At 51.9% G+C, this 19,407-nt stretch overlaps 7 protein-coding genes across 7 annotated transcripts; 5 read left to right on the forward strand and 2 right to left on the reverse strand.

Moving 5' to 3' along the window:
* Positions 1 to 273: 273 nt before the first annotated feature.
* Positions 274 to 1,582, forward strand: Z519_01391 (glyceraldehyde-3-phosphate dehydrogenase; the record flags this gene model as incomplete). The annotated part of the gene is made up of 6 exons (XM_016759148.1): positions 274 to 321; positions 373 to 386; positions 454 to 517; positions 574 to 1,258; positions 1,317 to 1,487; positions 1,548 to 1,582. 6 exons carry the CDS (start codon positions 274 to 276, stop codon positions 1,580 to 1,582), a joined length of 1,017 nt encoding a protein of 338 aa, XP_016624476.1.
* Positions 1,583 to 2,423: 841 nt separating this feature from the next.
* Z519_01392 (uncharacterized protein) lies at positions 2,424 to 5,571 on the forward strand (the record flags this gene model as incomplete). Its single annotated transcript, XM_016759149.1, has 8 exons — positions 2,424 to 2,961; positions 3,035 to 3,343; positions 3,458 to 3,596; positions 3,653 to 4,104; positions 4,188 to 4,299; positions 4,355 to 4,402; positions 4,456 to 4,519; positions 4,621 to 5,571. 8 exons carry the CDS (start codon positions 2,424 to 2,426, stop codon positions 5,569 to 5,571), a joined length of 2,613 nt encoding a protein of 870 aa, XP_016624477.1.
* A 3,238-nt stretch (positions 5,572 to 8,809) lies between these two features.
* On the forward strand, positions 8,810 to 9,963 carry Z519_01393 (uncharacterized protein; the record flags this gene model as incomplete). The annotated part of the gene is made up of 2 exons (XM_016759150.1): positions 8,810 to 9,873; positions 9,942 to 9,963. 2 exons carry the CDS (start codon positions 8,810 to 8,812, stop codon positions 9,961 to 9,963), a joined length of 1,086 nt encoding a protein of 361 aa, XP_016624478.1.
* Positions 9,964 to 10,117: 154 nt separating this feature from the next.
* On the reverse strand, positions 10,118 to 10,864 carry Z519_01394 (uncharacterized protein; the record flags this gene model as incomplete). The annotated part of the gene is made up of 1 exon (XM_016759151.1): positions 10,118 to 10,864. One exon carries the CDS (start codon positions 10,862 to 10,864, stop codon positions 10,118 to 10,120), a length of 747 nt encoding a protein of 248 aa, XP_016624479.1.
* Positions 10,865 to 11,193: 329 nt separating this feature from the next.
* Positions 11,194 to 12,372, reverse strand: Z519_01395 (uncharacterized protein; the record flags this gene model as incomplete). The annotated part of the gene is made up of 1 exon (XM_016759152.1): positions 11,194 to 12,372. The coding sequence occupies one exon, from the start codon at positions 12,370 to 12,372 to the stop codon at positions 11,194 to 11,196; it is 1,179 nt and encodes a 392-aa protein (XP_016624480.1).
* A 638-nt stretch (positions 12,373 to 13,010) lies between these two features.
* On the forward strand, positions 13,011 to 14,876 carry Z519_01396 (uncharacterized protein; the record flags this gene model as incomplete). The annotated part of the gene is made up of 1 exon (XM_016759153.1): positions 13,011 to 14,876. One exon carries the CDS (start codon positions 13,011 to 13,013, stop codon positions 14,874 to 14,876), a length of 1,866 nt encoding a protein of 621 aa, XP_016624481.1.
* Positions 14,877 to 15,596: 720 nt separating this feature from the next.
* On the forward strand, positions 15,597 to 16,827 carry Z519_01397 (uncharacterized protein; the record flags this gene model as incomplete). Its single annotated transcript, XM_016759154.1, has 2 exons — positions 15,597 to 15,785; positions 15,844 to 16,827. The coding sequence occupies 2 exons, from the start codon at positions 15,597 to 15,599 to the stop codon at positions 16,825 to 16,827; spliced, it is 1,173 nt and encodes a 390-aa protein (XP_016624482.1).
* Positions 16,828 to 19,407: the final 2,580 nt, after the last annotated feature.

Genomic DNA, 19,407 nt, shown 5'->3' on the forward strand with positions numbered 1-19,407 from the left:
ACTCAATCACTCTCGCAGGGACAAAACAAAAAGCTTTCCTCATCCTCCCGTCACACCACTTTGTTCCTTTCTTCGAGTTATCAGTTTACTCTTGCCGACGACTTCGAATCCGGATATCCGAATATTCATTTAACTTCCATGTGAGTTGCTCTCGGTCTCTCCCTCTAGTGTTTTGCTGCCCACCCGTTTCCCCTTCCATCGAAAGCTTGCCATTGGGATTCCCTCCAGAGGCTGACTTGAGAGAGCTTCTTCCCTTCAGCAGTCTACAAAATTATGGCTACTCTCGTCGGAATCAACGGCTTTGGCCGTATTGGCAGAATCGTAAGTCTCAGACAGCACTGTCACGGTCGGAAATAGCTAACAGCAAGCCAGGTCTTCAGAAATGCGTGAGTGGCTCGCCAACCCCTTCATCGGACTCCGAAAGTTCCTCTTCCTCTAACTGCGGATCTCTAGCATCGAGCACGACGATGTTCACGTTGTCGCTGTCAACGATCCGTTTATTGAGCCCAAGTACGCTGTACGTACCCTGCGCTGTCCTACCGGATCTCCAGCGTCCATGTTAACATCCCGCAGGCATACATGCTCAAGTATGACAGCATTCACGGTATCTTCAAGGGCACAATCGAGGTCCAGGGTGATGCTCTGATCGTCAATGGCAAGAAAGTCACATTCTACATGAAGAGAGATCCCGCCGAGATCCCTTGGTCCGAGACCGGCGCCCAATACATTGTTGAGTCGACTGGGGTCTTCACAACCACAGAGAAGGCTTCTGCCCATTTGAAAGGTGGTGCGAAGAAGGTTGTCATCTCTGCTCCCTCCGCTGATGCTCCCATGTTCGTCATGGGTGTCAATCACGAGTCCTACAAGTCCGACATTCCCGTCATCTCCAACGCTTCCTGCACAACCAACTGCCTTGCACCTCTCGCCAAAGTCATAAACGACAAATTTGGCATGAAGGAAGGCCTGATGACCACCATTCACTCGTACACCGCTACCCAGAAGACCGTCGACGGACCTTCGAGTAAGGACTGGCGAGGTGGCCGTGCCGCGGCTCAAAACATCATCCCCAGCAGCACTGGTGCCGCCAAGGCTGTTGGCAAAGTCATTCCATCCCTCAATGGCAAACTCACTGGCATGTCCATGCGTGTGCCTACCGCCAACGTGTCCGTCGTGGATCTCACTTGTGTCCTCGAGAAGCCCGCCTCCTACGACGAAATCAAGCAAGCCATCAAGGACGCCTGTGCCACAAATCTCAAAGGTAGGCCGAAAAGAGTTCCACCCAGCCATTTTCGTTCAGGACGTCTAACGCAAGGCAGGTATCATGGCATACTCTGAGGATGACCTCGTCTCCAGTGACTTGAACGGTGACCCCCACTCTTCCATTTTCGATGCCAAGGCCGGTATCGCCCTCAATGACCACTTCGTCAAGCTCGTTTCCTGGTATGACAATGAGTGGGGATATTCCCGACGTGTTGTTGATCTTTTGGGTGAGTGCCTTATCCGATCGGGAAAATTCGGAATGTGGTAAAACTGACATTGGAATATAGCGTACATAGCCAAGGTTGATGCAGGAAAAGCCTAGACGACAAAATCCTGATGGCTCCGAGTCTTCTGCAGACGCCGGTAATTTTGTTCCAAACGAGGGTTCGGAAAGGGCCGCATGAGGTAAAAAGAACGCCTGGGGAAAGACGAGACAAAGCGCAACATAGACTCAAGTCTCACCTGGTGACATGATTAGCTTGGAAGCACCGATACCTATCCTTACCATGACCTAGCTCAGATAGGAAAATACGAGCCTCTCTGTATTGACAGCAAGAAGCCAAGCATATTGTGATGGCCCAGGTTCCTCTGCACTGCAACAAGTGGTTTCGCAGCCTTAACACACGTGACCTCAGCCTTCTTTGCGAATCACGTGAACTGACTCTTGGCGTTCCATGGCTGGGCTTCCTCTGAATTGTTCCAAGTGCAATCTATTCATTCCTGCTAGCAAACGTGACGACTTCAACGGGCGGCCTTCTTGATCATACGCGTACCTGCTTGAGATCTCATGACTTTATATCCTTGTCGACAGAAGTTTCACCAAAGCTTGGGAAGCTACGCTCTGAGAACACAGTCGCTCAATCGGGCCTTGGTATGTGTTGCTCGACTTATCCTGCTGGCCAAGATCGGCGTGATATACCCACATTCTGTTACGATATCCTCTCATGCTATCGCCTTATTGCATACGAAAACGTACCTCTTTGACTGACTAGTCTATTCACAGGTGGCTTAGAGAGAACGTTCTTGGTCCAAAAGCAGCTCGACACAATTTCATTTGCTGGGGCGGCTTTGCAAGCATTATGCAGTTTCACTAGCCTGTCTCTTGCTTGCTTTCTAAGCTCAAGGCAGTGTTTGAACTCTTCTAATCAATTATTCTTTCCGATATGGCCCAAATACCGCTGCCAGACCAGGAAAGACTCTATCATTCTTCAGATGGGGCGCGGTTTCCGAATCCTGTCCCGCGCGTGCTAGAGCCAAACTATCTCTCAGGTGACACATCTATGAGAGAAACCCCAGATGTTTCCGCGGATATCGACCACCGGTTGAAGATCGAGAGCCCGTCGGAAGAAGACTACGAAGACAGCTTATTATCCGACACCTCTTCTGAAGCTGTTGAGCCTGTGCTCCAATCCAAACGTGGTCTGCCAATCTCCCAGCTTCCCACGGGCCTGTGTTACGATGAGCGCATGCGATATCACGCTGAAGTATCAGCCACAACCAGAGAAAGTGTGCATCCCGAAGACCCAAGACGGATATACTACATCTACAAAGAGCTCTGTGAAGCTGGGTTGGTTGATGACAAGAAGCACCCACCAATCGTGGAGATGCCCTTGTATCGAATTCATGCTCGCGAAGCCACGGAGGATGAGTGTCTTCTGGTTCACGCGAAGTACGAATATGAGATGGTCAAAAGTACCGCGTGTAAGTCACTTTGGCGAAAACGAGCTTCTGCGTCTGGAAAGCCCGAGCTAATCCGTCGAGAAATTTGTTGCAGCCATGAGCGACGAAGAGCTTATAGACCTTTCGGAGCTACGCGAGATGGATTCCATCTACTTCAACCAGCTATCGTTCTTCTCTGCAAAACTGTCCACAGGGGCAGCGATTGAGACGTGTCGAGCGGTAATGTCACGAAAAGTCAAGAACGCAATTGCCGTCATCCGGCCCCCTGGCCATCATGCCGAGATTGGAAAGGCTATGGGATTCTGTCTCTTCAATAATGTCTCCGTTGCCTCCAGAGTCTGCCAGAAAGACTTTGGGGAGGACTGCAGGAAAATTCTCATTTTGGACTGGTCAGTTGCCTTCCGTCCGCTAGAGTTGCATTTGGAAACTAACGCTAAAGAACTTAAGGGATGTTCATCATGGTTAGCCACGCCGTATTTCATTTTCAGACGGAGATGCTAAGACTGATGTGTGTTAGGGAATGGCTGCCAACAAGTCTTCTACGAGGACCCTAACGTTCTCTACATCTCCTTGCATGTTTATATGAATGGTAAATTCTATCCTGAAGGTCCTCAAGGTGACATGTATCACTGTGGCACTGGTGCTGGTGAGGGAAAGTAAGTTCATAAACCTCTACTCAGTCTGTTTTTGCGAGCACTTATGCCCTCGAAAGAAACGTCAATATCCCCTGGCCTTCGAAAGGCATGGGCGACGGTGACTACATGTACGCATTCCAAAACGTCGTCATGCCCATTGCCAATGAGTTTGACCCGGACTTTGTCATCATCGCCGCGGGCTTCGACGCCGCAGCTGGAGATGAGTTGGGTGGCTGTTTCGTCACACCCCCCTGCTACGCACACATGACGCACATGCTCATGTCTCTTGCCGGAGGGAGGATTGCTGTGTGCTTGGAAGGGGGGTACAACTTCGGCGCTATCTCGAAGTCTGCCCTCGCAGTTACGCGCACCTTGATGGGAGAGCCACCTGATCGCCTACAGGCTACATCGGCCACTCAGAGTGCGGTGGATACTGTGGCCAAGGTTCGAAATGTGCAATCAAAATATTGGAGGAGTATTTATCCTAAGGACCCGGTCAGTGGTATTTTTGGTGGCGAAAGATTGCATGGTAAGACCAAGCCTCGAGAAGCCTTTCACCTCCTTGTTCCATACTTCTTTGCAAACAAGCTGACTCCACCCTCCTCGATATAGACATCCTCCGCCAATACCAGGCTATGCACCTCTATGATTCTTATAAATTTACCCCACTGCATATCTACCGCGACACGGTGTCAAAATCATTCGACCGGCAAGTCCTCGCAACGTGAGCCGCAGTCTCCCACGCAGACTGCAGATCTTCCTGCTGATATTGGAGACAGACCTAACTACGAGAGCAAGAAGGCCTTGATGATCATATTCCATGACTCGTAAGTTTGCACGGCGAGGATCTAAAACAGGATGCTGACAAGACCTTTTGTAGACCTGATCTTCTCAGCTCCAGCAATGGCTTGTCCACACAACAAAAACCCCATGATACATGGCTTGTATGTACCATTCTCCCGTTGATCCTCTTTGCTTCTCGTTCTTTCCCCTCTGCCCTCCCCTCAGACGAATGAACCATTTCAACCTGCTCACATCCACAAAGGTTGACGGCACGCAGTCGTACGTCCAGTGGGCCGTTTCCATGGGCATGGGTGTCATAGATATCAATATGCCCGAGTTCATCACCCTTCCTGACGATGTCGCCATGAAATCCGAATACGGAGAGCCAACAGATATCGAGTATGCTTCCACAACGACCGACCTTGCAAGAAAAGAAGGGGAGAAACTTGCCTTCTACCTCTGGGAAAACTACATTGAACCGTACGACTTCCCCTGGGGAATCGTCCTCATGGGTGCAGGCCACGCGTTTCATGCCATCGCGAAGTTGGTGTCAGAGAACGAACGTGTCTACTCCAACCTAGTTGGGATCGTGTGTTTCATTTCCACGCAGCCGATTCGCCCCATAAGCAATCCCGGTGGGAACCATTGGGTAAGTCAGTGGTATCGTGAAAACTCGCTCGTGTTTGTCAGCGCGAAGCACAGCCTGTGGAAGAAGGAAAAGGAAGGAGGCAGGGTTAGCAAGCGATATGGACGGCTTGTGAGGAGCGAGGAAGAGGTGTTGAATCAGATCATGATGAAGCACAAGAAACAGGTCTGCCAGTGGATCTTTGAGAAGATTAGCCAGCGGAGGGAGGAGATGGGAGGCAGCACTGAGGAGGAGGAGGAAGAAGAAGAAGAAGAAGCAGGGGATGAGGATTCGATGGCAGCCGTGGCGGGCGATGAGCCCCCCGAGAGGGGAGATAGGGACAGTGACGCCGACACCATCGACGATCCCACCTCGATGGAGGCTGAGAGTGGTGATGCTGGTGCCAGAGCAGCGCAGCTCGGTGAACAACCCGTGAACCCAAGCACAAGTGTCGCAGGAAATGGTGAAGAGGCCGCTGTTGGGTTTTCGAACGCAACACCGCCGGCGGAAGCGTCTACAGCAGCAACAGATCACCCAGCGTTTCCGTCTGGCGGCGGCGGCGACGTGTTGATGACGACGGAGCCGTGATACTAGCCACTAGGCCGAGTCAGTCCCTGTCTAAGCATCGGCCCGCGCTTTAATGATCTCGATTCTCAGCATGGCAATGAATGGGAAAACTGTGTGTGTGTGTGTGTCGCTCCGCTTAGGTAGGCTCATGCTAGCGGAGTATGCATCCTGGGTGGGTTGGCACCTACAACTAACGCGACGCCAACTTCTTGCTCCCCATGGGGGTCTATGGGGCCTGGGTGACTGGCTGGGGCTAAGCGACATATGTACGAACGGGATCGGACATGGTGAATTCGGGACGTATGAGTTTGTGTCGTTTGCGTTGTGTGCACGGCGCTCGTGAGCTGGTCCGACATGACCTACCTATGAACGTCGGCAGATGGCTATTCGTTGCTGCGATCGATTCTCAGATTCAATGCATGAACACTCAGAGTATTCGTCTCAGCTTTGGCTGGCTGGCTAGATGTCTGGTTGGCTAGCTAGCATCGTCCGTCGGCCCGCCCATCGCCTTATCCATTTCGATTCATCAAGGTTCAATCTTGTCCCATTCTAATGTATCCGCCCCTGGCCAAAATAAAAACTCAGCATTGCCTGCTTGCTCGTCTCTCCCAGTCCGTCCAATACCAGCTCGCCAGATAGAGGTAGTAGGCAACCATTCCCCCGGAGTTTCAGACTCGCAGTTCAACTTTTGATTTCTTTGCAGCAAGCCAGCCACTGGATCATATTTATTCAAACAATCGGGGTTCAATGTTCCGTCGGCTTCCCCACACGTGAAAAGCTTGCTGTCTGGTTCCCAGCGTTCTGTTCTCTTAGACTTGAAATCCAAGACTTCGGACGAACACTTTCCGTTTCTTGACTGCGGAGCGACGTTCGTTATTGCGTAATGGTGGTGTGCGAGTCCCCTCAGAGGCTGCGCTGGCGAAGGTAATCAACTCTTTGTGCTCTAGATTCGTGGTCTGGGGTTGTTTCTCGTCGGTCTCCCCCACGGGGTCCTTCTGCAAAGGCATAAAAACGCCACAATTTTTCGGCTTGGATGCTGCTTCGGCCGTCGTCCCGCGCTCCGCAATGTGTTCGGCAAGGCTCTCTTCTGGCTTGGCTTTCAAAGATAGTAATGACTCTGGTCGCCGATGTGCACTCCACCAAGGTAGCCGGTGTCAAAATGGGAGCAACCATAGTGCACAGAGCGGATGAAGCGTTGTTCCTAATGCTTTTTGAGGCAAGACCAGGGTCGATAGACATGAACCAGGTGCTATATAGATTGTAAGTAAGTAGAGCTTCAAGAGGACCATTAAACAGTGAAGAGATCAGAAGCAGGTACTAGTGATGTGTCCTGAGCAAAGACGATAGACGGTTCAAATCGAGATGAGAGTTCGACATCGTGGAGAGATCGCTGGCTGTGGAGCTTCTTGTCTTGCCGGAGTAAGCAGCGCCAGACATTGGACTTCTGCTCTGGCGAAGGCGGAAAGGTGTAGCTGAATATAGCCAAGTCGGTAGAGCCGGGGCAGCCATGAAAGCCTGGAACCTTTTTGATCTGGAGCGTATATCGATCTGTTGAGAATGACAATACACGTCGCCATAACGAGCCGAGGACCATGGTACTCCACATAGCACTCACCTCGCAAGCACCCAAGGACCTGAGATAACTGAGAAACTGGTAAACAATAGCTTGAACATCCATACTAAAGTCGAGGCGTCCCATGTGACTTTCGTCGAGACACCTATTGTAGAGATTTCTGCCACACTCTCCACCTATGCACAATTTCTTGCTTTATATATATTGTCGCGCAACTTTCTTGTCAACAATCAACCAAAGCCAACCGGTACCCAGGATTCAAGAGCGTGAATTGACACAGCTAGTTTCCACACTTAATTGGGTGCTTTGGATTGATGATTGTTAACTGTCGGAAAAAACCACTCAAGCGAATACGCCCGAGAAAGGTTTCACTTGCCTTGAACGCACCACAAAAATGTGGATGTTTTCGGGGGAAAAGTTTTGCATGTTCGAACCCGAGTCCTGGAATGTTTTTCTGTTGTGTTTTATGTTGTTGTTTTTTTTTTTTAAAAAAAAAACAAAAACAAAAAAAAACTCGAGGTCGAAGTTAAGCAGGAGACAGATCAGCCTTGAGAAGGCCTGCTTGTTCTGTGGTGGGCGCACCAAACAACTCAAAGTCGCTGCGTACTCATAGAGCCTAGATCCACATTTTCAGGATTCTCCTAGCGACATCGTGAAGGTCAAAGGTGATAATCCTATGCTGGACCATCACGCTTTGGATTTACAATGCTATGTTAAGGCTAGGGAGCAGGGCTGGCAATGGAACGGTATGGGAACATTAGTCATAAGTTCAACCAAGTGTCTTCAGAGAAACAGAGATATAATCCAGCATGTCGTCAACGCTGGATGACCCCGAGGACTTGACAACTGGCTCAGATGAAGGATAAGGAGGAAAAGGAGGATCGAGCGGCAAAGGGGGGATGTCGCTGAGATAAAAGCTGCTCGCGGCACCGGAAAATCCCTTATCCGTGACAAGACAATGGCCTGACTTGCCTTTTGCGATGTCGATTTCGCCGTTGGGGCCATGGGCTTGGGAGCGAGACTCGGTGGGATTTTGAAGTTTCTCCTGAGAACATCGTAAATATACCCAACGAGAAAAGAAGAAGATTGATCTTCATCCAATGAAGGATGCGACTGGATACGCCGGAGGGGGCCTTTGTTGAAACACTCCAGACTCGTTCTCTGAGCTTTTGTACGAGGTATTCATGGCAAAGAAACTTTGGTAGTACATCAACGTATCGCAAGGCTGAGCGAAGATGAATAAGGGGCGTCGAATGGGAGCCGGATAAGGATTAATGTTATCCCGAAGACCCGCTGCCACCCGCTTGAGAGCACCCAAAACCGCAGTGGCCTCAGAGAGGAGACTGTTAATTGAAGTTCGTTCGCGAGCACTAAAATTGAGGTGTCGAGGTGTCTGGTCGTGTCACATTGCGTCTTTTTGGCCGAAAGGCATTTCCTTCAGTCCGCTTCCTCTAATAGTATTGGCATCTGGGCCGTGTGCTTCCTGTTCCATCAAGTCTGTCGACCGTTTCGGATCCTCTTGCTCAATTTTCCAGAATGCATCGGTCGATGGTCCGCTGCAGGTCATGCCGATTCTCAATCCTCGAAGCCTTCACTTCTCTCGCTGGGATACCAATCCCAGTGAAAGCCTCTACTCCTGCTCCTTCACGACTTTCCGGACCGTTATGCCAATCAACTAGGAGCTTTATGCGCTTTGCGCCTTTGTGCCAATCCAGCGTACAGGCTTCGCCAGAACCCCCTCCATCAGAACTACCTCCTGCGCCCTCAGCTGCGGTTCCGTGGTATCTCCAGATCGCAGATCCCACTCCGCCCATGCCTGTGTCACCCCTGCTCGCTCTGCAAGAAATCCCGCCCTTGCCACACGATCCACCGCCCATCCTCTCCCCTGTTCTCACGCACCTCTCGAACCAAATTGGCCTCGACAACCTCACGCTTCTAGACCTCCGGCACCTCGACCCGCCGCCCGCATTGGGGTCCAACCTCCTCATGATCATCGGCACTGCGCGGTCCGTCAAGCACTTGAACGTCTCCGCCGACCGTTTTTGCCGCTGGGTGAGGAAGGAGTATAAATTGAGACCCTACGCGGACGGGCTACTCGGGAGGAACGAGTTGAAGTTGAAGCTAAGGAGGAAGGCGAGAAAGATGAAGCTGGCCCAGAGCGTGGGAAATACGGTTGCCGTGAGAGAAGCCGACGATGGAATTACCACGGGGTGGATCTGTGTCAACATGGGCCCGGTGGATGAGGCTGTATTGCCAGAAGTGAAGGAGGATGAAGGCGGGGATCAGACGGGGTCTGGGGTTGCCGAGAGACACCACGCCTCCTCATCTGGTGGCGCCATGACGAGAAACATGCAGGAGACACTTGCAGAAGATGAAGAGGACGAATATCAAAATCCTGCAGAGGAATACGTCGGGTTCGGGTCGCGGACAGACTCGCCCCGCATCGTGGTGCAGATGTTCACGGAGGAGAAGCGGGTTGAGATGGATCTAGAGGGTCTGTGGGATGTGCGGAACACGAGACGGGCACAGAGGGCAGAGAAGGCCAAAGTTGAGGCGGAGGCCGCGGTGGCCAGGCTGCGGCAAGAGCAGGAAGGAACACAGACGGGGCCGGAGCAGGCTCATGAGCAAGATACGGACATGTGTAAGGACGGGCGGGAGAAGAAAGGCTATAGTAAAAGCATTAAAGAGGGAGGAAAGATCCCGGGTCAAGAAAACTTGGAGCTGCATGAAGAAAAGCAGGCTTCAATGAAGTAAAGCCGATGGGTTCAATTGGAACCAGCCACATGGCGCTGACTGCATTGTCTCATTGTCATGAAAGACGTTTCATGGCAGTTAGCTAGCCTATGCCATTCATGTCCCGTCCTCCTTTATCCGTGAATCTGTTGCCCCAGCCAATGTGGGCACAACACCCTGCGATATGCTCCATTTTCAAGCCATCAACGTGCCCGAGAATATGCCACCCAGACGATCCAACCCGGCGCCGGGGCGTCCAGGTTACTCAAAACTCGGTCCTAGCATAAGAACGCTGAACCTCAACTCTCCACCGCCTGCCTCTTCCTCCCTCTTCAGGAAGGCCCTAACCCCCAGCTCCTGACCCTTCTCGCTTAACACATCATCCTCAGGACCCAAGAAGCCTCTCTTCAACGGCCCCTTCCGCGACCCATCCATCTCCCACAGATAGCCGTCTCCATCTTTGATGAACGCCACGAAATGCAGGTCAACGTTCGCTTCTGCTTCGGGAGCTTCAGTATCGCCCTTGGCTGCGGCTGTTGCGTGCGCCGCTTCGAGTGTGGGGCTGTTGTAGAGAAGGTCTGCACGCGCGGCAGGTTTCAGCGGGATGGCTTCCATGAGCAGTTTCTCCAGATCGCTGCCTTCCACAATGTTGGATCTTGCCTCGCCGTTGCTGATGGCATGTAGTAAACCGATCAGGCCACATGCGTTGCCGATCGTTTGCTTGAACCACACCACCGGTTCTTGGTCACCAAAGCCAGTATATTCCTCGCGCAACGAATCCTCTTCAGCCCGGAACTTCTCGTACGTGCTGGTGACAGGGAAGACGAGGAGCAGGGCGATGGCCGGGCGAGGGAGGAAGGCCAATAGAGATGGTTCGGTGAGGGAGTACACGTCGTGGAATTGGAGGGACTGGGACAGGCCGAGTTCGTGGACTAGGTTGGTCATCACCTCTGGATTGTTCTCTTGACATGGAGCAGTTAGTGGGGTTTGGTTACGGAATTGGGTCATAGTAAACTTGAAGGATCATTTACCAAGAGGGACAAACATCTTTTTCTGGGTCGCTTCCGTCATTTTGTCGGGGTTTGTAAAATCTCTCGTCAAGGAAGGGAAGGAAGGAAAGAGCATGAGTGAGGCTTGCAAGGGATATAAAATGGGGGAGACAGGCAAATGGCCAATTGCGTCAATGGCGGGGAGATTCAGGCACCTGGAGTTTTTCATTGGCGGAAGCCCACAGCCTTGCGGAAGACAGCCTCGTTTCTTCCGCCGCAAGGCTGGGAGCTCCCTGTTCCGTCAGTTTCGCTCGCTCACAATCTGAAGAGTCGAGACACGAAGGTGTTCTAGACCTCTACTTCGGATCTCCTATAGCCATCCCATTGGCTTTCGTGTTGGAACTTCAATACCTCATCGCCCCACGACCACCAGCCGGCTGTCAGATTTCTGGCAAATAGTTCCAGAGCGCTGTACTTTGAAGGAAGATATTCTTCTAGCAACATCTTCAGACAGGGCTTTCGTGAATGCACGTCCGGAACGGCAGCGATGACCTTTCGTTCAGGGTCTTCAGGGGATCGATCTTTCCGAAATAACAGCAGGACCTCATACGGCCTCCGCCAGATTCCATCAATTTGGCTGACGGGAACCCCTTGAGCGGTCGACTTAATCCACACCCATTCTCCCCGTAAACGCAGGTCTAGTGCTTGTAGAGTCTGCAATACTCTCGCGCGGATAGAAGACTTATTAGTAATCCAGATGGCAAGTAGTCCTTGCGGGGCAAGAAAATCCTCCACAACGCGTAATGCCTGCGGAAATGGATCCTGATCCCGAGCATCCGATGTCCTATAAGCATGAGAGTTGCGAACTGACCGGTTGGACCAGGGGGGGTCCATCAGAATGAGATCAAAGGCCCTATTTCCCGGCGAAATTGCTCGACGGGCCATAAGAAAAGCGGGAAGTCCTTGTTCGATACTCGCCCAAAGGAATGCTGAACTTGAGGGAACAATAAAGTCACCGACGTCGCCAACTTCAGCTATAGCAGTTTCCGACCGAAAGTTGCAGACAATGTTACCTTGCAGGTTGTCAAGAGAGCCAAACTTGTTGCGTGTTTGTGTGGTCGATAAAACCACAGGTACAGCACCGTCTCTTTCGGAAGGACCGGCGTTCACAGACCAGTTTGAATTGCTTGTTTGGGTTGCTAAGCGAGCCGTCGAGTCAGTGTAAGAGGTCAAGGCGCTGCGCAAGTGGCACCAAACCACGCCTTGACCATGCAAGTGTGTCCGGATCTCGATCAGTGCGGCACAAATATCCCTTTGCACGGACTCATGATAGAGCTGCTCGTCGACGGCGGTCCTGTTGAGCATAGCCTCTCGCCTCAAGCCCTTCGGTTCCGTGCTGGGATACGGAGTTTCGAGAGGGGGAGTTGACCTGAGGGTGTAGGGGACTTGTTGGCCATCGCGAATGGATTGAGGAATATCGATCAAGATGACCGTAGCAGTATGGTTGCGGTAGAGGATCCCCGACATGATGGAGCTCCAAAGGAGACATCAACACTTGGTGCTTACCATGCTGAAATACTTTGGAGCACAGTAAGCCAATGACTTCAGAGAATGGGGTCAAGGATAGTGCGAGTTGGACAAGTTCAAAGGCGAGTTGGAGGGGATGGCGACCTTCCTGTCCGAGCACACTAGTCCTTTTTCGGATTATATAAAAAGGGGCTTGAGCGACACTTCATATTTTCCCTCTCTCGCTTCTTCTCCCAAACAAACTCAACACAGGCCACCAATACAGATCCCGCACAGATCACTGAATCGACAATGCACTCGCGATGAGCAAGACTGAGCCCCTGCATGACAAGCTTTTATCCATTGGCTGGCCTGCCACCCCTTGGTCAAGTGGAGCTACCAAATGCAACATACCTGGAGGTGGGTTATCGCTGTTTGCTCGTGCAATGCAGGACCTACGCAGCATTTGTCCCTGAGGTATTTATTTCCTGTTTCTTGGCTCCTTCCCCTTTCTCTTCTTGTCCTCTCAAGACGGGCATTGCAGTCACCCAATTTCACAGTGCTTCCACTAGATCGGTATTCTGCTTGGTCTTGCTATTTCTAGGTATAACATGTATGAGTGATGCTGGGTTTGCGGTGATATTACAACAAATGCTCCCATGATCCGACATTCTCCACAGGAGCGAGCATCAGACATCCTCGAACCAAATATAACAACCCACTCTTCTCACATTTTGGCATGGCGAGACAGTCCTGTCAACACCGGCGACACTGCCACAGTTCCCAGCGGTTCGTTAAGCAATGCCCAAAACCAAGCTATTCTGATTGCTGCGTTGTCATGCGCCTGTATCAGTCTGGTCGTGGTCCTGATCACCTTGCGATGGTTCCTAATCATGCGAAGGAGCTTCCGGCATCGCCTGGTTTTGTACCTCATCATCAGCGACACGTCCAAAGCCATTGGGTATTTTGTCTTTCCAATCGTGGTCTTCGCCAGAGGTCCGGTCAACAACAGCTCGAAGTTCTGCCAGGCTAGTGGATTTCTACTGGCACTTGCGGTCGAGTCGTCCGACGTAGCCATTCTCATCATTGCCCTGCATTCGATCCTCTACATTGTCCGACCCAATAACACTCTGGGAGAAGGGGGATTATATCGATACCGGCATTGGATCTACGTCATGTGGCTCGGTTTGCCACTGTTGGCTGCGTCATTGGCCTTCATTGACAATAAAGACGCGTATGTCACAGCTGGTACTTTTTGTTATCTCCCCAAGCGGCCATTCTGGTATCGATTGGCACTCTCATGGGTCCCCAGATATCTAGTCATAAGTGTCATTTTGATCATGTATATCTGGATTTACATCTACGTCCACATCAAGTTCCGGGGGTTCGACAACCTCGGCGAAACGGATTCATCCTATGAGTCTGAAATGAGACAAAGATCTGATTTCTCGACCAAGTCTGCTCATATTGAGGGAAGATCGACTAACCAGTCATCGACCCGGCCCTCCCAAACCTCGATGCAGAATCGATCCCCTGGAGTAATTCTGACAGCTGAAGAATGCCAACCCCGGGACGAAATGAGCTTTATTACCCAGAGACCGCCCCACGGCACTTTTCGCGACACTCATCAAGAAAGCGAAGGGAGGAATATGCTAGCGCGAGGGAGTGAGTGGTCCGGTGATACCCAAGTACCTCCAGCCAATACTACGGTGCAAGGTGTTCCATCACCGTCTGCTACATCTGAGCGCCAGAGTAGGTCGATGGTGCCGCAACCCCCATCCCCTGCAAAGGGTGAGGCCTGTGGAACGTCCATCGTCTGCCCAGCGACGGCGGCGCCATTTCCCAGTGGAGTCAACGACCCTCTCAAAAGGACCAGATTGGCAATCCGGAAGCAGCTGCGGTATTTGTTCATTTACCCCCTTGTCTACATTATCATGTGGAGCTTTCCATTTGCATCTCATGCGCTGAATTACAGCAACTACTACGTCCAACATCCTATCTTCTGGTTATCTTTGGTGCAGACTATCATGCTGAGTCTGCAGGCAGGAATTGACAGCATGCTCTTTTCCTGGACAGAAAAGCCGTGGAGGAGAATTGAGCCGAGTTCGAAATTCTCCATTCCTTTCCTGCAGCGGCGAAGCAAGGCATTTCTGCAACGTTGGGGCTCAGAGATGCAAGCTACGTCTCTTTCAGAGGGAGGAATGAAGAGACAGCCCTCAGCAAAACAGAATTCGCACTGGTGGGAAGTCGAAGGCCGTCGGCGCAACGACAGCGTCTGGCTTGGGACCAATACGATATCTGACACTTTCTCACCCATCACCACACGAGCGCGGTCAAGGAGCCCAGAAAAGGTTAAAAGAAATCTGCATTCGCGGACAAGAAGTTCTGAGCACGGTACTTCGTTTGTGCCCAGGCTCGGGATGATTTTGCCAGGAACACATGTACCACGCTTGTCACCCGTGCTGCAATGTGTACCGGCCATTTACGAGCAGGAGAACGAATTCAAGGCTGACGCGCCTCGGTAGGATCGGGGTATCAAGGGAAACCTTGTTGGAGGAGATGTATTAGTAGTTGTCATGCAGCATGAGAAACACCCTGCTTTGTTCCTTTTTTTTTTTTGTTCTTTTCTTTTAACCGCCGAGAGGCCCCTCTGTGCGATATTCCCGTGAATAAGCGGCCCTGCTGTCAGAGCAGCTTAGTCGTCTCGGGCAAGTCTGTCCTTGGTGTTTGGTGTGTCTCCATGAGCGACATCGAGGTCCTTATTGATACGGCTCCTGGTTGAACGGCGTTGCTTTAAAGAGAATGCCCCGTATAATAATAAAGAGTGGTAGATGTGTGCCGTATGAGCGATTCCCAGTGGCCGATCGATATGTAATCCCCCCTTGTTCGAGATCCGAGAGGCGAAAACCGCCGAGATTGCAGCGAGTCTTGGAGTCTTGAGTCAATGACCCGGCATCGGAAGCGGAACCTGGACCGGCGAACCTCGAAACCTTCTCCCCCAAAACCCCCCGGCATCCCCGTTACTCCTCCCTCATTATTACTCGGTACATGTGCCCATCGCCCATCGCACCATCCTCGACGTCACAAAATCCAAGGTTCCCCTCAGCCTTCTCGGTGGCATTGTTCTCTCCTGTGTGCGCCCCCCCGAGTCTGCGGTCTGGATGTGTTCTAGTGGCCTGTGAATGCCTTCTACCTCTATTCTAGGCCATGCAGCAATACCACTACCATCCGTCGAACAAGCAGCGATGGACAGCCGAGGCGCCTCGAGACTGCTCGAGGAGTCACCACCGGGTCCTGACCGAAGACTGTTCCCCGACAACGATGCCTCGATAACACTGAATAGACCTGCGTCCCCCACGCAGAAGCCATTGGATAAGCGCAGCCTTGAGTACATCTTACGGTCTGGGTTGGCAGGTGGATTGGCAGGATGTGCGGTACGCAGACGGCGGACAACTACTCCTGCGACAACGGTGCTGACTTGTGTTGTTGTAGGCCAAAACCGTCGTCGGCCCTCTTGACCGGGTGAAAATCCTCTTCCAAGCTTCCAACCCTCAGTTCGCCAAATACACGGGCAGCTGGTTTGGCGTGGTGAAAGCGATGCGGGACATAAACAGCCAAGAAGGGCTCCGCGGGCTGTTTCGGGGACACTCAGCAACTCTTCTCAGAGTCTTCCCATATGCCGGGATCAAGTTCCTCGCTTACGAGCAGATAAGAGCGGTCATCATCCCCAGCAAAGTCCATGAAACGCCCTTTCGCCGTTTCATATCTGGGTCGCTAGCGGGTATTACCTCGGTCTTCTTCACCTACCCTCTCGAAGTCATCCGGGTGCGGCTAGCGTTCGAAACCAAGCGCGACTCACGTTCGTCTTTGACTAGAATTTGTCGACAGATTTACCATGAACAGCCTCCGCAGCCCGAGAACCTCGTCGGCCAGAATCCCGTCGCAGCCGCCACGAGTGCAGCCCAAAGAGCCGTGCCAAGGTCTGGGCTCGTCAACTTCTACAGAGGGTTCTCTCCGACCTTACTGGGCATGTTGCCATACGCTGGAATGTCGTTCTTGACCCATGATACGATAGGCGACATATTCAGACACCCCATCCTGGCGCCATATACAGTGTTGCGATCGACATCCACGGCCGCAATTCCTCCGCCTGAGGAAGGCCGTTCAAATACCAAGGTCTACCGTCGCGCCCAACTGAACGCCCCGGCGGAGCTTACTTCAGGCGCCATAGCCGGCTTAGTTTCCCAAACCTCCTCTTACCCCCTCGAAGTGATTCGACGGAGAATGCAAGTCGGCGGCGCTATTGGCGATGGCCATAGGTTGACTATTGCCGAAACAGCGCGTCGGATATGGCTCGAAAGAGGCTGGAGAGGGTTTTTTGTTGGTCTTACCATTGGGTATATCAAGGTCGTGCCCATGGTCGCCACAAGTTTCTATGTTTACGAACGCAGCAAATGGCTATTGGGAATCGGTTGATTCTCGAGGGAAACCTCGGGGTCTGCTTTTGTGCCAACTTTGAGGAGTTGGTGACCGATTCTGGTCTATGCGTTATTCCTTGTTTCTGGACGTGATATGGTTACAAGCAGAATGCCTGCGCGGTTTCTTTCTGCCGGGACGATGATGGTGCACGAATCCTCCAGTCCCACCCTGGACGGAAGAACGGGCGTGAATGTCTGGACGCGGGCGACTCCACCGTACCAACCGGCATGGCCTTGGTGAGACCTTGAAAGCCAAGCCAATGAAAGCCGTCAATTACCACAGTGGCTCCTGGGGAAAGGCTGTGGTTCTGCCATGAGATGACGGCCTCCGTGGTACCAATGGGCCTACAGCCATACCGTTTTGAACAGCAAAGTTAACACGTTCAAGCGTTCTCTTTACGAGCAAACCTGGTGTCAATCCTATGAAAGAGAAAAAGCTGGCGATCTCAGCGACGAGGAAGCTGAGGCACATGAACTCTGCGATATTTGCATGAGACTCATCTGGACCCGTGGCCTCGAAATTACACCTTGTTAATGTTTTTGTGGTCGAAAAGTTTTTCGCTACACATGGCTCGTTTGATGCCTCTTTAGGGTATTACAAGCACAGTACGCTACATTCGGATGTATAGATCAGCAGCGGCCCAGGTTGGTATGGGTTTCATCAACAGCCGCCTAAACTTCTCAGATATTATATTTGTCTTTGGGGTACATAGGTTCTAAAGCAAGCGAGCGCTTAAAAGGCCTTTGGTGGCCCTTTTTTTCTCCCCCTACTGTCTTGAATATCATCTTTGTCTTTGCAGACAGATTTACGAATAGTCCCATAATAACCAAGTCATCCATTGCCAGAAGCACCGTCATAGTGGTGGTGGTAATCAAAGGCATCTGAGAGGTTCTGCAGCAATTCACGTGATGCACCCGCGGAGGTAGATATAGGAGCGACAAAGTTTGCGGTTCGTCACAAATGGTGTGCGCCGTTACCGAGGCTCCTCGTTAGTTGGCCAAAGACCGAGAATATTCCCGACCGCTGGCCATTGGGGCCTGGGCTTCAGTCATGACGCTGCCATTCCACATCCGAGACTCGATATTTCGGAGCCACCAGAACTATGAATGTCAGGTCAGAAATGCGTTCAATGCTTCTTGGTGCTTGTCTCGATCGAGTTGGTCTTGGCGACTCAACTCCCTCGATCTCTGCTGCAAGGGCTTGTCCTGCAGCGTCTGTGTCCGCACGAGCGCAAGTCCCTGTTGAGCTGGCTCGCGCGGTCATTCTATGTTGCGTTTGCGAACGGCCTCACGTTGCAAGCACGGTGATCCTGGAAGAACACGCTTGTTCGCATGCTGTACTGGTGTTGACGAAGTTTCAGCAGAGGGGTGGCACTCCCTCGTGTTTTCCGTTCCCCTTTTTCTCTTCCTGCTGAAGATGGTGCAGACGTCCTTTGTGGTATTCCACGGCTCGGTGTATACGAAGGCAGACCTGTGCTGGTTCCAAGCGTCCATTGCATGGAGCACTCTTTGACCGAGAATTACACCGTGTGCCAACTTATCCACAGCATGGAATGTTCCGAGCCGGGCCAGAGCCGCTTCAGATATCGGTGTCGTCGACAAATCTCTTGGGTCGACGCGCTCCCCCCCGAATCAAACGAGGCCTGTTCGATGGATACATCACACTACAGTTGAGGTCGCAAATCAAACAGTATCGTAAGATGCGTCGATGATACCTTTCCGATGGAGGACACGCGGTCTTGACAAAGGTTCGGTGATCAGAAGAAGCAGCCCTTCGCCATACCCAGGTGCTGGCTCTTCAGCGCCCCTCGAAGCAGGCCCACACTGCCTTCTCAGACTATTTCGACAACAGGGACTACGAAAGGCCGTTTCCGCGGCTCGCCGGCCTCGGTGAAGAGGTATATTCGGATCGACACGACTTGATGTCCTTGGGGTTCAACCGCAATGACGACCAACTCACCCCTTTCCTCCATGAACATTTTCCCTTCCTCTTCCAACGCCGGTGGGAGCCCGACGCGTCGCATTCGTACCCAAACATACAATCTCTATCAGAATACCGCCTCAATGTTGCGGTCGTGTCCATTAACATCGTGGTTGCTGCCGTCATGCTCTTCGGAGCTATTTACAACTTGTTCTATGTCCACAGCTTGACGAAGCGCCTTGGTATAGTGGCAGGCCACACCGTAGCACTCGCAATATGTGTAGCTCTGCTGCCCAACGCACGCAGGTCAGAGATCTTGAGTGCTTGTGCAGCATATGCAGCCGTGTTGGTCGTCTTTGTGAGAGGGAATTTGAGCAGTCAATCGCCGTCGTGAAGGTGGAAGACGCATGCAATATAGTATTACTAGTATTGGTGCTCATAATACTGATACCTACATTGAACGATCCCTGTCTTTTCTTGCTTTTCTCTTCTTCTAAATCGCTTGGTGCCCTCAAGTTGTTCTATGGTCGGCCAGTGAGATCGGATGCATTCCGTGGAGTCGGCGTGTATGTAGATAGGTGGTCGGGACCGCCGTTTCGTCCCTTTCAAACGTCGCATTGCAGCGCAGTGCAGCTTCCCGGGCGCCTTCAATTCCCC

Source organism: Cladophialophora bantiana, assembly GCF_000835475.1.
Source record: "Cladophialophora bantiana CBS 173.52 unplaced genomic scaffold supercont1.2, whole genome shotgun sequence".
Taxonomy (NCBI): domain Eukaryota; kingdom Fungi; phylum Ascomycota; class Eurotiomycetes; order Chaetothyriales; family Herpotrichiellaceae; genus Cladophialophora; species Cladophialophora bantiana.